This window comes from Melopsittacus undulatus, chromosome 2 (genome assembly GCF_012275295.1).
Source record: "Melopsittacus undulatus isolate bMelUnd1 chromosome 2, bMelUnd1.mat.Z, whole genome shotgun sequence".
Taxonomy (NCBI): domain Eukaryota; kingdom Metazoa; phylum Chordata; class Aves; order Psittaciformes; family Psittaculidae; genus Melopsittacus; species Melopsittacus undulatus.
Genome location: NC_047528.1, coordinates 21,759,042 through 21,772,910, shown reverse-complemented (window position 1 = coordinate 21,772,910; position 13,869 = coordinate 21,759,042). Strand labels below are relative to the sequence as shown.

Here is a 13,869-nt window from a genome sequence, read left to right as displayed (position 1 = left end):
CATATAATCTTTTTCAGAAAAAGTTTTAAAAAATATTGAAAATTTTACATAAAATTCATTTTTATATTAAAATACTTTAAGGCATTGCATACAACTGCAGAATGATAAGGAGATACTGTGATCAATAGTTTACTTTTTCTTTCATACATTTGCACTACTTCACATTTAATAATACTCACTGAGGAAACAGAAGATAGGCATAAGCAGTGTGACATTTTACAGATCAAAGTTCACAAATGTATTTTACCAATAAATCAGTTTAAGATTTGGCCTGAAAACTGGTGAAGGTAGAATGTAACCAGAAAGGAAATGTAGCACAATACAATACATACTAATATATATATTATACATAATATATACTAATATATACTAAAAAATACAGATGCATATCATACCTCAGGGTTGAGACTGAAAGCTTTTGCTGGTTTTCCAACACAAAGGAAGTCAAAGATTATTTCTTTCATTGCAAAATCTAACCGTTCCTAAAATAGTAAAAACATTGAACATTATTAAGCTGCTCACTTCTGCTACTTTTTTCAGGTAATAAAATGGTAAAACAGTGAAAACCAGTTTAATCAGGATTTATTAATCTATTGAAAAACAGATTTTCAGAAGTATGCAGAACATATCAGATCTAAGCTTCCAGCACTGCTGTATGTTGACAAATTCAAGGATTTATGGCATTGAAATAGAAAATGATCCATTTTGGAAATAAAGCTTTTAATTATTTCATTTAAACTGTGGTAATTATGGTACTAACATAGTGTTTTACATAAAAGGATCTTGTTCACAGATGGCACAGTTCAGGGAAGATTTTAAGCATCTGTTTAATTCATTCCTATTCAGAGACTTTAAGTATGTGCTTAAGTGTTTTGCTCAATGGGAATGTTTTCAGAATTTAAGCAATAAAAGAGATGAAACTGCAAGCACTGAAGGTTAGTTTATTTTAGCAAATCGCATTTGAACTGATCAAAACTGAATGAGCTAACTACGTGCTGCACTTGGTTTTCCTCTGCTTTTAAGAGCAGTACAATTAATTTTCTGTATAGTAGGAATGATTCAGTACCAGGACAAAATATAGCTTATTATTTTGAACTTTATTGACAGTCAGAGACTATCAACAAATGCATTTTCTGACTTGATGATAATTAAAAAAACTCAAAAAATACATTTGGGTTGAAGTGAAAGCATTTTTAATCCATTTTCAGTGGAATGAAGTTAATCAAAATCAGCTGTTCAAAAGAAGTCTGCCCCAGCACATTCGATAATTTTCTCATTCCCAAGTTGAAAGATACTGACAATGGGGTGGAGAAAAAATCAGACAATAGAAGTCTACTTATTTGTTAATTTGTTATTTGCAAAACAAGTTATTAATGAATTGCAAAGACATATGCATGGGTCTCCCATACCTGTGCAATAAACTGTATTATCTTCACAAAGATGTTCAGAGGCATATCTCTTGGCACAACACCACGGGACCCTTTTGGGAAAAGCGTTGTGACAATAGTAATAAGTCGACTGTAAAACAAGGAAAAAAAGCATCAGACATTTCTGGACCTTGCAGACCTTCCCTACACATGAAACATATGTTGGATATCCTACTCCATTTAGAAAGACCAGAATGTACTTTCTTTGAAATGAAAATGTAATGGGGTATCTTGCTCTGACCCTTAGCTACAAATTCAATGTAATTATTTTATTTCATGACTAAATTACAAAAAGCAATAGACGAGTCAGTGACATGGCACTTCAAAAGTATTTCTAACTTTAAAAAGGCAGAGTGATTTTTAGTTCTTACAAAAGAAGAAAAGCTTTATACAGTAATTTTAATAGGTGAGAGAATAACTGACAGTAAAACAGAAGTGAATAATTTCTTGTATACAGTTCAGTTTTTTTATTTCACAAAAGGAATAGGTGCAAGTCAAAGGAATTCAGGAGAACCATACAACTTCTTCATTGGCAACTTCCACTCTACAAGGCCTCATTATCATTACAAATACAGCATCTTACCTTTGGGTAGCTGTGTTGCTTTCACATTTAATTCTGATCATGTAAACCCACAGTAGTCTGTACAGAGATTCCAGTGCAACTCGAGCCATTTTTGGGTCCTTATTCTAGAGAAATATATAACATAAGAATAAACTTCATGTACAAATGAGAAAGGAAGTTGTGCACTTAATGGATGTCAACATTCAGGGTTTTCACAATGACACTACAAAAAGATACAGCCTCACAGCTGCTCAGGATGCTATTCTTGTAGCTGCAGGAATGCTTATGCATCTGACTTACCTCTCCTGCTATTACTTAACTTTTCAGTAACCCCAACTACCAAATTAGTTAAATTTGATACAGGCTACAGTTTAAAATCTTTATTTGAAAACCACTTCAATTTGACTCTAAAACCAAAACCGCATCCTCGGTTGATTCTGTCAATTCAGAAAGCTATTTCTCTGTGGTGGAGACCTGGCATGAAGAAAACAGCAGATAAATAAATAGGCTGCCTTAATTAACATGGCATCCAGGATCAGCTGTAATGAACTGAATTATCTGTCTGGATTACTGTTTATTTTTGGAAACTTCTGAACAAGTACAAGGTTGTCTTTGGGTCTGTTTGGTCATATGCAGTTTTCTGTGGCAGTTTTAAGGGCTTTCTGGCTAGGGTGCAAGTACATGCAGTCCATTCAGATGGTCTCCTGCGTGTTGGGCCATTCACTGGGTTAAACTTTGAAGAAGTCCAGTACACTTTGACCTGACATAAGATTTGGCTGGCCCACAGTGCAGATCTTCATGACAAAGAGCTGAATTTTCATCTCCAGACAAATATTGAGCCACAGATCAAAGACCATGGTTTGACCAAAGAAACTGCAACCAAGAGCATCAATAATTCTTGAATGTGTTTTGGTCTAGGTCCTGCAAAATGGAAGGAAGAAAATCTGCTAATGATACAGGATATGGCTCCAACTTCCAACATGCCATCTGTCACAAGCTTATGAATAGAAACACTGTTCTTGAGTTCCAGTTTCCATTTAATTCCTTGACAATATATTTTATTTCACTATTATAATTATAATTATTTTATACAATAAATATTTATATTTTATACAATATTATAATTGTTTTATACAATAAAGCTTTATAAGAAACAGAAAATTTAAAATATTTTTTGTTTATTAAAGCAGCATATAATGGTTGTAGCACATGATTATAACAAGTAGTAAAAGGAATGCCAAAGTTTACATGACCTATTAATCTTTGCAGGATTTTAAAATAACATTTGTTACAATAAATTACCTGTTTACTTTCAATCTATTTTTCATCAGGCATCATCATGTTGAAGGAGGTGATCCTGCCCCTCTACTCTGTTCTCGTGACACCTCGCTTGGAGTATTGTGTACAGTTCTGGTGTCCTCAACATAAAAAGGACATGGAACTATTGGAACAAGTCCAGAGGAGGGCCACAAGGGGATCCAGTCCATCAGGGGACTGGAGCACCTCCTGTATGAAGACAGGCTGAGAAAGTTGGGGCTGTTCAGCCTGGAGAAGAGAAGGCTGCGTAGAGACCTCATAGCAGCCTTCCAGTATCTGAAGGGGGCCTATAGGGATGCTGGGGATGGACTCTTCATTAGGGACTGTAATGACACTACAAAAGGTAATGAGTTCAAACTTAAAATGGGAAGTTTAGTTTGGATATAAGGAGGAAGTTCTTTACTGTGAAGGTAGTGAAGCACTGGAATGGGTTGCACAGGGAAGTTGTGAATGCTCCATCCCTGGTGGTGTTCAAGGCCAGGTTGGACAGAGCCTTGGGTGACATGGTTTAGTGTGAGGTGTTCCTGCTTATGGTAGGGGAGTTGGAACTAGATGATCTTAAGGTCCTTTCCAACCCTAACTATTCTATGATTCTATGTTTCTATGTAAGCCTTTCTAAATTTCAGTCCTAAGAGTTTCATTTCTTCAGCAGGTTTATCAAAGTTTATTCTTATCCCAAAGCTATCAAGGAAACAGCAGACACTGGCTAATTGGGTCAAGGTTAAAGAGAGCTTGTGTGGCAGAGAAGGAAGTCATCTCTATAAGCAAAAGTCCAAATATTCCAGCAATACAGATAGTTCAGCTGCAAGGGCAGTTGAGAAGAGATGGAGGAGAAAAGGGCTGAGACTGCTATTGTTGGAGATTTCTAAAAATAGCAGGCCAGTTTTCAATCAGAAACAGCAAGCTGCAGAGCAGAAGCAGGATTTAGAGGATGATGATAAAAAAGTCTGAGAAACACTCAGGGAAATTATGTGCATGTCTGTGTGCAAGATCTGTGCAAGTGCACAGTGACTGTGTGACCAGCAGTTTGGAAAGCACAGAGCATGTTTCCCTTTGGAAAACTCTGAGAAGTCCACAAACAATGGAACCTATTGAGTATTTTAAGGATTTTTGTGTACAAGAAAAACTCATCCAGTAATCCTATTAGGACAAGGAGTATTTGGCCTAATATATCCAACATTCTCACTTTCCCAACAGGAGGTATTGGCACTGGATGTGATTCCTTTACCACTCCAGGCAGTGCCCAACTCACTGTTGGTGCCGAACAATTTGTCAAAGTTGATGTGAGCCTTTTGAACACAGGAGTAGCTGGCAACAGAGCTCTGCCAGGATCTGCTCTGTTTCTTGATTGGTAAGTGCTTCTGTCTTTGTTGTTGTTGCTCTTCTAGAAATGTCTTTTTCAACGCATCCACCTCCTCTTTGACTGGCACAGGAACAACTGGACTGCCAGGAGTGAGGCTCATTTTCTTCAATTTCTCCATTTCTGTTTTCCGATAACATGGTGCTAGGTCTGGCCTATTTAGGCTGAAAGGATATTGTGTTGGTACCCATGCCATCTAGGCATACGTTCATGCCCAAGACATTGTTTGACCCATCCTTAGTATAGTAAGTTCTGCACCCCAGGGTCAAATTGTACTGAAGCTTTCTCCTTGTCCTATGTGGTTTGGAGACAAAGGACTATTGCTGAAAAAAACTGCCTCTAAATGAAACATGGTGCTTTGACTCTTTCCTATACAGAATTCCTGGCTGGAATAGTTTTTTGTAAAGTTGAGTTAATGATAAATGATCAATTTCAAAACTTGGATAATTACTAACTTTTACATTGCTTTCAACAGGAAAGTATTAAATTACTTTGGGACAGGATTTGGTCAAGGTCAAATATTTCCCTGTCTTAGCAGGAGTTTTCTTTATTAATTCAAGAGAAAAGTTTGTTTCCATAAGATCAGAGATTTGCCACTTTATATTAAAATCAGAAATATGATTCTTGAGAAGCCTGATTCATTACGGGGTTCATGGGAGCCCAAACAATATCATGGAGTCACATGCACTGTCCTGGTGTGGACAACTATTCTTCTAATGGAAGAATTTTTCTTCCTCTGTATTGAGAAGGTGTAACTAACCACATTCCTAATTTAGCCACATATTCAGTTACCTTACCTTCTCCCCAAAATAAGATTGAATGGGCCACTATAAGTCCTATTAATAGAAGTATAAATCAACGAATTATAAGTGGCAAGGTGAATTTGATTTTCAATTGGTAAGGCAGAAGAAACAACGTTTTCTCTAATGGTTTCAGATAATTTGTTGGGATCTCCCTAATTCTCAGAAAGAAACTATATTCTCGGCTGGATCCTCAGAGACCTTACAACTGTAGCCACCCTTGCTAAAGCTTGTGCAACCTCTTAAACCCCCCAAAAATTAGTTGCAATGTGAATGTTTATTTTCTGAATTTCTTTGCAAAAAAGGTTCTAAACATCTTCAGAAAAAGTAATTCAGGTACAGCTAGGAAGAAAACTTCGGACAGACTATATTCTAACAGTAGGCTAGATATGAAGAGAAGCAATACAAATTCTTCCATTAAGACAGAGGAAATGTAATCAGTGTCCTGCAACTAGTTCCAGTCTGATAAAGCAATAACAAGTGCTTTGTTTGCAAATGCCCTTATGAAAAAAAGCAAGTTAATATTGGGTTAGTATTGGTATGCCACTCAAGCCAGTAACTTTTATCAACAATCCTTCCTGTTTCACAGGTGTTTGACTCAGGCTTGGTTTGAGTTAAAGAAACAGCAGAAATTCAAACCAGGCATAAGAATACATTTTTGTTATTGAAAAAATCTGCATACCTAAAACAAATGTACTGTTGAGAATAAAATTATGTATGGAATCAGGTAATAACAATAATCCAGCACATTTACCTAAAATAGATTTTCAACAGATCAATAGTGCATACTGAATTTTTAATACAATTTTAAAACCAGAAGATACTAACCTTGAGATTTGATAGACAGTTGTTGAGGAAAATATGCCATCTGTTTAAAAAGAACTGCTTCTGACTGACACAAAGCAGGCATGTTACCAAAGGGTACAAAGCCTAAACAGAAAATGGATGTTGATACCATATTATTTTGCATGTCTACACAACATAAAAGTCAATTAATAGAGCTACTGTAAATTTAATACACTAACTCCTCTATTTTGTGGAATACATGTTAGCCAACACAAACACATTGTTAAGTAGTACAATCTGAAAAATAACTTTCTCTAATGTCTTTACAGATATGTTTTATGGATGAACTAAAAACAACCAAATGCCTTCTCATATCAATATAATAATCCAAAGATGGGCCACAATTTTTTAGACTCACAGGGCTAAGTTCTGTCAGTTAACTGAAAAATGTTAGCATGGAAATAACTAAACTTTATCATAATAACAGGACCCACAGAGACTGGACTTGTGAATGCTCAGATGCCTATTACTCTTCAAAATATGCAGTCACACTATTTAATGAGAGACCTGTCAAACATCTGAAAGAATTGTCTTAAACTACAGGCAGTTCTTGGATCTGCTGGTAGTTACATCTTGCAAAATGAAAAAGAAAGGTAGATCATGTAAGTTCAAATACTGGAACCTTGTCTCTTTGTTAATGTTCACTTTGACACATCTTGGAAATGTCACACTAAAAGGAAAAGCTAAAATGCACCTATTAATTTTGAAACTGACTGCTATTGCAGCAAGACTTTTTGGTTTCAATTGTCAAGTTAACATACCCAATCAGGGATTCAAAGTTATTAGTAAAAAATAAGGTAACTTTATCTTAAAGACCAACGCTTCTCAAAATTAACTCTAAAATTCTAACTTCAGTCACAGCTCAAAAGTTTAAATACACCATAAACCACAACTCCTGTTCTAGTAATATACAACATAAATTTGCTATAGCTAGGTTAGACTGAGGTTCTTGAGCAAATGGCAAATGTAAATTAATTTTTTTATTTTTGTAATCTGCTTGTCCAAAATACAGATGGGAGAAGATAACTGAAGCCTTCTCATGGAAGACTTACCATATTAACATTATGACCATAATAGTTGAGTACTTGACAGGATCACAGAGTTTAGTTTAGTAACAGCCCAGGAGTGTTACAACACACCCTAAAAAACAGCCCTAGGAAGACACAAACCACCTCCTGGAGTTTCTTAATTATCACCATTTACTACAAAGAGAACCTCGAGGAGTTCTAGGTAGAAAATGAGGTACAATGAATGCCCCCATCCTGTCTGTACAGCGAGTGCACCAATCCATACATCACTAATCTTGGAAAGGAAGGTCTTCCTCGAACTCTAGAGTGTGCTTTCATCTGAATCTGGATCTGAAACCAGTCATGATTCTCCACATCTTCTCTCCTCTTCATCTTTTAAGTGATTTATTGGTCACATATACGCATGACTTCCTTTCTGCAATTTAGGGCTTTGATTCAGTTGCCTAAATATAGGCCCTCAGTAACATCTGAGATGCTCTGGACTATCTGTGACGTTTCTGCTGGTCCAGTGGGCCTGTTTTGGACCAAGTCCTAGACTGACAGCTGAGTGCCAGGACAGACAGACACTGCTGAACTTCTCACCCAGCAGTAGCCTTTTATGCTCATATAGCTGCACGAAGTTCTGTCTCTGAGTTGGGGCTGTTTATATTCAGGGGTCATTATTTTTGGATACATAACAAGACTGAATCTTACTCCCTAGAACTGGCCCAACAAGCAAAACTTGATGATTGTTTACAAAATTGAGCTTGTGCAATCAATAACCATTGCTGTTGTGTTTTGTGAATGCTCCATCCCTGGAGGTGTTCAAGGCCAGGTTGGACAGAGCCTTGGATGGCATGGTTTAGTGTGTGGTGTCCCTGCACATGGCAGGGGGGTTGGGACTTGATGATCTTAAGGTCCTTTCCAACCCTAACTATTCTATGATTCTATGATTCCTGGAAGCCCGGAAATATGCACTGCAGTTATTTCTGTCAACTGTTTGCCTTTCCCCTCCTCCTCCTCCTCATAATGTTTGTATTTCTAATCACACCCTCACAAGAATCTATTCTATTTTGTCACTTTTAACTATGTAGCCTCCAGTGTGGTATGTGTAGACAAGCAATCAAATGCAAACCCACAGCTGTGCAATCCTTTCTCAAGCATGTAGTATTGACTTTGGCAAGTACAGCCACCAGTTTGGGGAAGTTCTATTTAGTATAAAAACTACAGCAAAGCTCTTACCCTGCTGCAATTTCAACAATGTTTTATTAACTAGGGAGAGGGACAGAGCCACACAGATGCAAGCAGACTGTGGAAACCAAAAATCCACCTCAAGACTCCCACTAGCTCAAACTGGATCAGGATGCTCTGACTCTCCCCTGGGACTGGTGTAACAGTGGCAGAGAGCTCAAGCACACTCCTGCAGTCCTCCCAGCAGATTCACTAGCACTAGTGACCAGCATTTGCTGGGTGCACTGGGAACAGGGAATTGTTTTTGCCTTTCCCATAGAATGAGAAAGGACAAATGACAACTTTCTCTACTTAAAAGGTCCAAGACTTCAAAACGAATTATCTAACACCACACTGCTGATGTGTGCTGACCCAGTTGGAGAGACAGACTGCTTAAGGGGGCCAGCATCAAACTGACTCAGATCCTCATTTAATTCAGATAAACTCATGCTTCCAAAAATACACTGCGGAGCCACTGTTCACCTCACAAGAAAAAAATGAAATAGGGAGCTGCACAGTAGCCAAGTTACAGATTAAAAAGGGCATGTGTTATACATTTTTTGTTCCTCCAATGTATTATTTAAGCCCCGTGAAAGAGCTGTTCCCACATGCCTCATTTGTTCTCGCTTGACAAGAAATGAACTCTATTCTTTTTCCTCGCGTCCTAATGTTTACACATAACAAGTATGAGAAAACCTAACCATTTAATAATCACAGAACCAGAAGCTGAAAACATCTGTTTGAGTCAGACTAATTTAGATCATATTCTGAATAAAGTAAATACGGTTATTTTCTGCAAACACAATAATTTTCTCTGCAAATAGCAACATATTGGTTATAAAGCTGAATGCAGAAAAAAGTTTCGCAATCTCCCAAGGGTCTTGCTGAGAGATATTTCTGACACAGAATTTTAGCCTCTGCTTTTTGGGGTTACTAACCAAGGAGTGCTTCTTTCGCGAGGAAAGTTCAAGTGTTGTATCATACAGGCTTTCAACAAAGTTCCTCAGGCAGGGGACATTCACTTCATTTTTAACAGCCTGAAAGAAAAGTTCATGTTAGTAAAACACTATTTCACAAGCTGCTTTACCTAATTTAAAGGAATTATGCAAACAACCTGAGAAATAAACTCACAGCAGCTACGGGGACAAGAATTTCAACAAACAGTCCTGCCAGTGCATGCTTGATATCTTTGTCTTTAACTTCAAGGAAATAATGTGCACATTCCTAAAACAAAACAAAACAAGAAACATGTCATCTGGCATAAAGACCCCTAAATGTTTGCTGAATGCACATCAAGCATCACTGACTTTTTATCATGCAAATTCCACAGAAAGCATTTGTCTATTAACTTCTAAATCTGCATTTTGCAGCAAGCACAAAGCTGGACATAAGTAAAGATCAAGAATATGTTATTCTAACCAGGATAATCCAGAAACTCTCCAGTGACTCCAGCTGTGCTCAGTGGTGTTTTGGGGATGGCAAGGGAGTAGGACTCCACGCTGATCTAATTTGTTCCCTGTGCATACCTCCAGGAGCAGGAGCAATAGCCCACATGGGCTGCTTTACACAATGCTCTAAGAGGCCAGAAAAGGAATGTACTTCTCTGGTGAGATACTCAAGGTAGGTAACAATTTTACTATAAATATTATGGGATAAATTTCACTGCTAAGATCTGTTTCAAATTAAGGATCTGTATAGAACTGTGCTATGTGAGGGAAGAGACCTGTGGTGCAAACCTGCACCACCTACAACTGGGGACTGAGAGATAAAGTAAGAATGTACTATTGCTCTAAACATGCAGCAAACTACTATCCACACAGCTGTGCTGCGCAGGAAGTGAAGGAGGGCAGATAAGCATCCACCCACTTGTGTGTTTCTGAGCAACTCTAAGGATGACAAATCATGTTGCTCCAGTTATTTCTTCCTCTCTGTGTCCAGGGCTCAAACAGCCACTGACTTTACAAGGAAGATCCCCACTGACCTTTTTTCCTCCACATGTATGCAGAACAGTTTACACTTTAGATCATGCACGATTTTTCCTTGCTGCAATTAGGATTCTGTATCACATGTCTTCAGTTACTCCAGCCATTTAGGCTTTACAGCTCAGACCACTGTGCAAAGGCATAGCATAGCTGCTTCTGCACTCTGTGGTGGAAGATACAGTTTTCTGGAGCTGGCTCCGAAATTAGTTCACCCTTTGGAGTGTCTCTCTCTACTAGAGCAGAGTTCATGTGACAGAGCTTATAGCTGAAGCACTGTGTACAGATACAGCTGAATCACACAAAGAATCATACTGCATTTCACCAAACTGAGCAAACCTGGTTTTCCTACATACACAGTTGCACCTTATGATGCATTGTTGCATTTGTAAGAATTAATTTTGTGAAGAGATACTCTAGTCAGGGAAGATGACTAGTGTGAGGTGTCCCTGGCCATGGCAGGGGGGTTGAAACTTGATGATCTTAAGGTCCTTGCCAACCCCAACTATTCTATAATTCTAAGATAGAAATCATCTGCATCCCAAATTTTGCGTACTATTTATGGGAATTTTACCACTGATTTCAACAGCAGTGAACACTGGATCTCAGCAGTGCTGTGCCATAAAGCTGTGCCAGAAAGTCACTCACTCGTACTAGTTGTGCACTGAACTCATATTACTTTGATATCTTGCCAGCTCTAAATAACATATTATTGTCAACACATACTAAGATATGTTCATATAATGAAGTGTAAATTAAGAAGAAAAGCTAGCTGTTTCAGTGTTGTTAAACATATTCTAAGTATGCTGCTAAATATGGTTTAAAATACACTGCAAAAATGAAATAGATTGTGCTTCCTATTCAGGGCTTAGAGAAATGGCTTTGTGTGTCTGTACGCCTGTGTATTTGTGTTCTAATTTCAAATCCTTACTTGTGGGCATCTAACATTGATTTTTTTACTCCATTGATACCATCAATAAGCTGATCTTTACATGGACGTGTATGCAAACCATGTATTTTACTGGATGAATGGCTACAAACCATGTAGTCATGAGAGTAATCCCAAGAAAAAACAATAGAATAAAAATGGTTAAACAAAATAGTCCGACTGACAGGAATAGAAGCCATTGTACATTATCAGCATGAATGTGGACTTTTAAATGTTGAAACATGAAATATTTTCTTTCCTTTTACAAAATTATATAACCTATTAATTTAAGGCATTCATGGTAGCCAATATGATGTGTACTAGTGGCTCTCAAACTGAGTGGGTACAGAATGTACCCTGCAGGAAGTGGGGTGAAGGTATGGTGGAAGGCAACAATACATCCAAGGGAAATTCTGTCCAGCTTTTGCTTCAGTTCTTTGACTCTTCTGTGTTTTTCTCCATCAAAAGTTCCTCTCCTCTCTGACATCTGTGTCAATGGTGGAAGCTTCACTTTGGAGGCATGAGCAGCTAGGGAGAGATGGCTAAACAGGGACACAGAGCAAGGAACTGCTGTGGACTGGCAGGGTGGAAGTTCTGGGGTCTACAGAACAAAAATGCTTCTTATTGGAGGACAGGATGTAGGGACTATACAACTGATACTATACAACTGTAAGGTATACAACTGATGAAATGTTGTTATGCAATGATACACTCCAGAGATTGGAGACTGGGATGCAGAGCTTCAGAACAAGCAGAAAGTAACTTTGCATACATTTATGTGGGAATGATACATGGAAAATCTCCTGAAGTATTACAGGAAAGATGAAGTGCAAGCCCTTTCTAAAAGGTCTGGGAATCACCGTTATATTCGTAAGAATTTTACCTGCATAAACTGAAGAGAAGCTTCAAATTCCTCCACAGGATACATCTTAATGCGAAAGAATTTCATTCCCATTATAAGACTAATAATGCTTTGAACTACATATGGGCTTTGTTCTTTATGCCGTAACTCTTTTAACTCTGCCATAAATTTCTTCTTTACTGCAGGAAATCTATGAATTCACATTGTTTAGTTAGAAAAAAAGTACACATTAGTGTTTGAAATGCATTGTAAAGTATACAAATGGGGATAAACCTACAGAAGGTTCAATTTTGGTTGTAAAATATCATTTCAGTCAGTATGTGAACAGATTTATTTTTGTTTATCTTTCTTTCATGTCTCATAAACTCAGAAAAGAACAATATCCAGCCTGATCTTAGTCCGTTTAGGAAACTGTACATTTCAAGTTGTTTTTTTACCACACCCCTCTTTTACATTAAGAGCTAACAATATCATCAGAACAACTCCCTCCCATTTTTTTAAAAAAAATCCAAGACGAAAGATAGTTTTCTTGTAAGTACATGCAATGTTTTCTAAAGAAAATGTGTGAATGAAAATATTCTTTTTCATGAAAAGGCTGCTCCTCCCTTCACTTCTTTTTTTTTCCTAATAGCCATTAAAGTAACACTTAAGCATTAACTGCAGATTGGGATAGAAGGGTCTGTGACCATTTTTGATCTGCCCAAAAATCTACTGGAGGTGTCTTTTGAGACTGTCCATAAAAATAACATAAAGGAAGATCACCCATCCTTCTTGAAATGAAATGAAAAGAGTGTCATTTTCATGGGCAGGTGTAGTATGTAACAATCTTTTGTTATTGCTTCTGACAGAAAACACAAGAGAGTTGAAAGAAACCAAGTTGGCAGGAAGAAGCTCTTTAGGGGTAGTTAACATTTTAGCAAGGCTCTTCAGAACTGAAGAAAAAAAGCAGTATTTATGGATAAGTTATTTTTTGCCTTTGACAGTCCACTTGATCCAGATGTCACTTCCCCTCTTCCCTTTAACCCAGCCAATTTAGAAGCCCAAGTAAGGCCTTAGCTGAAGTCTGTGAAAGTTATATGATTTCAGGAACAAAAAATGTTTTGGCTACACCAAGCTAAACTGATTGGTTTTATAGGCAGACTTACTCTCAACAACACTAAGAAGTCAGGAGACAGAGATCACCGTGTTGAGGCAGTAAATTTCACCCTCTGCTTAGTTTGTGGTGTATGTGTATTATAAGATGTTATACTGGGTACATGAGCTTCTGAATCTGCTTCCAGATTCAAAACTATGACCCGAACCACAAACAAGGCCATGTAGGATGGGGCTTTGAGGAGGCTGGTCTAGTGGAAGGCAGGGGGTTGGAACTAGATGAGCTTTAAGTTCCCTTCCAACTATTCTGTGATTCTATGAACTGTTTTATGTCATCTGCTCTAGAAGTGTGGGATGAAGGATTCAAAAGCAGATGCATTAAGTACTTAACTGAAATAACTGCAGGGAGACCTAAAAACGTTGTGTTGGAGGAGAGCCATTTTTAAATTTCCCCAGCTA

The 13,869-nt window shown here is 37.7% G+C and overlaps 1 protein-coding gene across 1 annotated transcript in view; it reads right to left on the bottom strand.

Annotated features, from left to right (window-relative positions):
• FRY (FRY microtubule binding protein) overlaps positions 1-13,869 on the bottom strand; it is a 162,477-nt gene that overhangs the window by 95,064 nt on the left and 53,544 nt on the right. The window contains exons 8-14 of the mRNA XM_005147610.3: positions 12,340-12,508; positions 9,681-9,773; positions 9,488-9,586; positions 6,295-6,396; positions 2,011-2,114; positions 1,410-1,518; positions 396-482 (exon numbers count right to left, since the gene is read on the bottom strand). Of these exons, the coding sequence (XP_005147667.2) occupies positions 396-482; positions 1,410-1,518; positions 2,011-2,114; positions 6,295-6,396; positions 9,488-9,586; positions 9,681-9,773; positions 12,340-12,508 (763 nt within the window). The remainder of the gene's footprint in view (positions 1-395; positions 483-1,409; positions 1,519-2,010; positions 2,115-6,294; positions 6,397-9,487; positions 9,587-9,680; positions 9,774-12,339; positions 12,509-13,869) is intronic.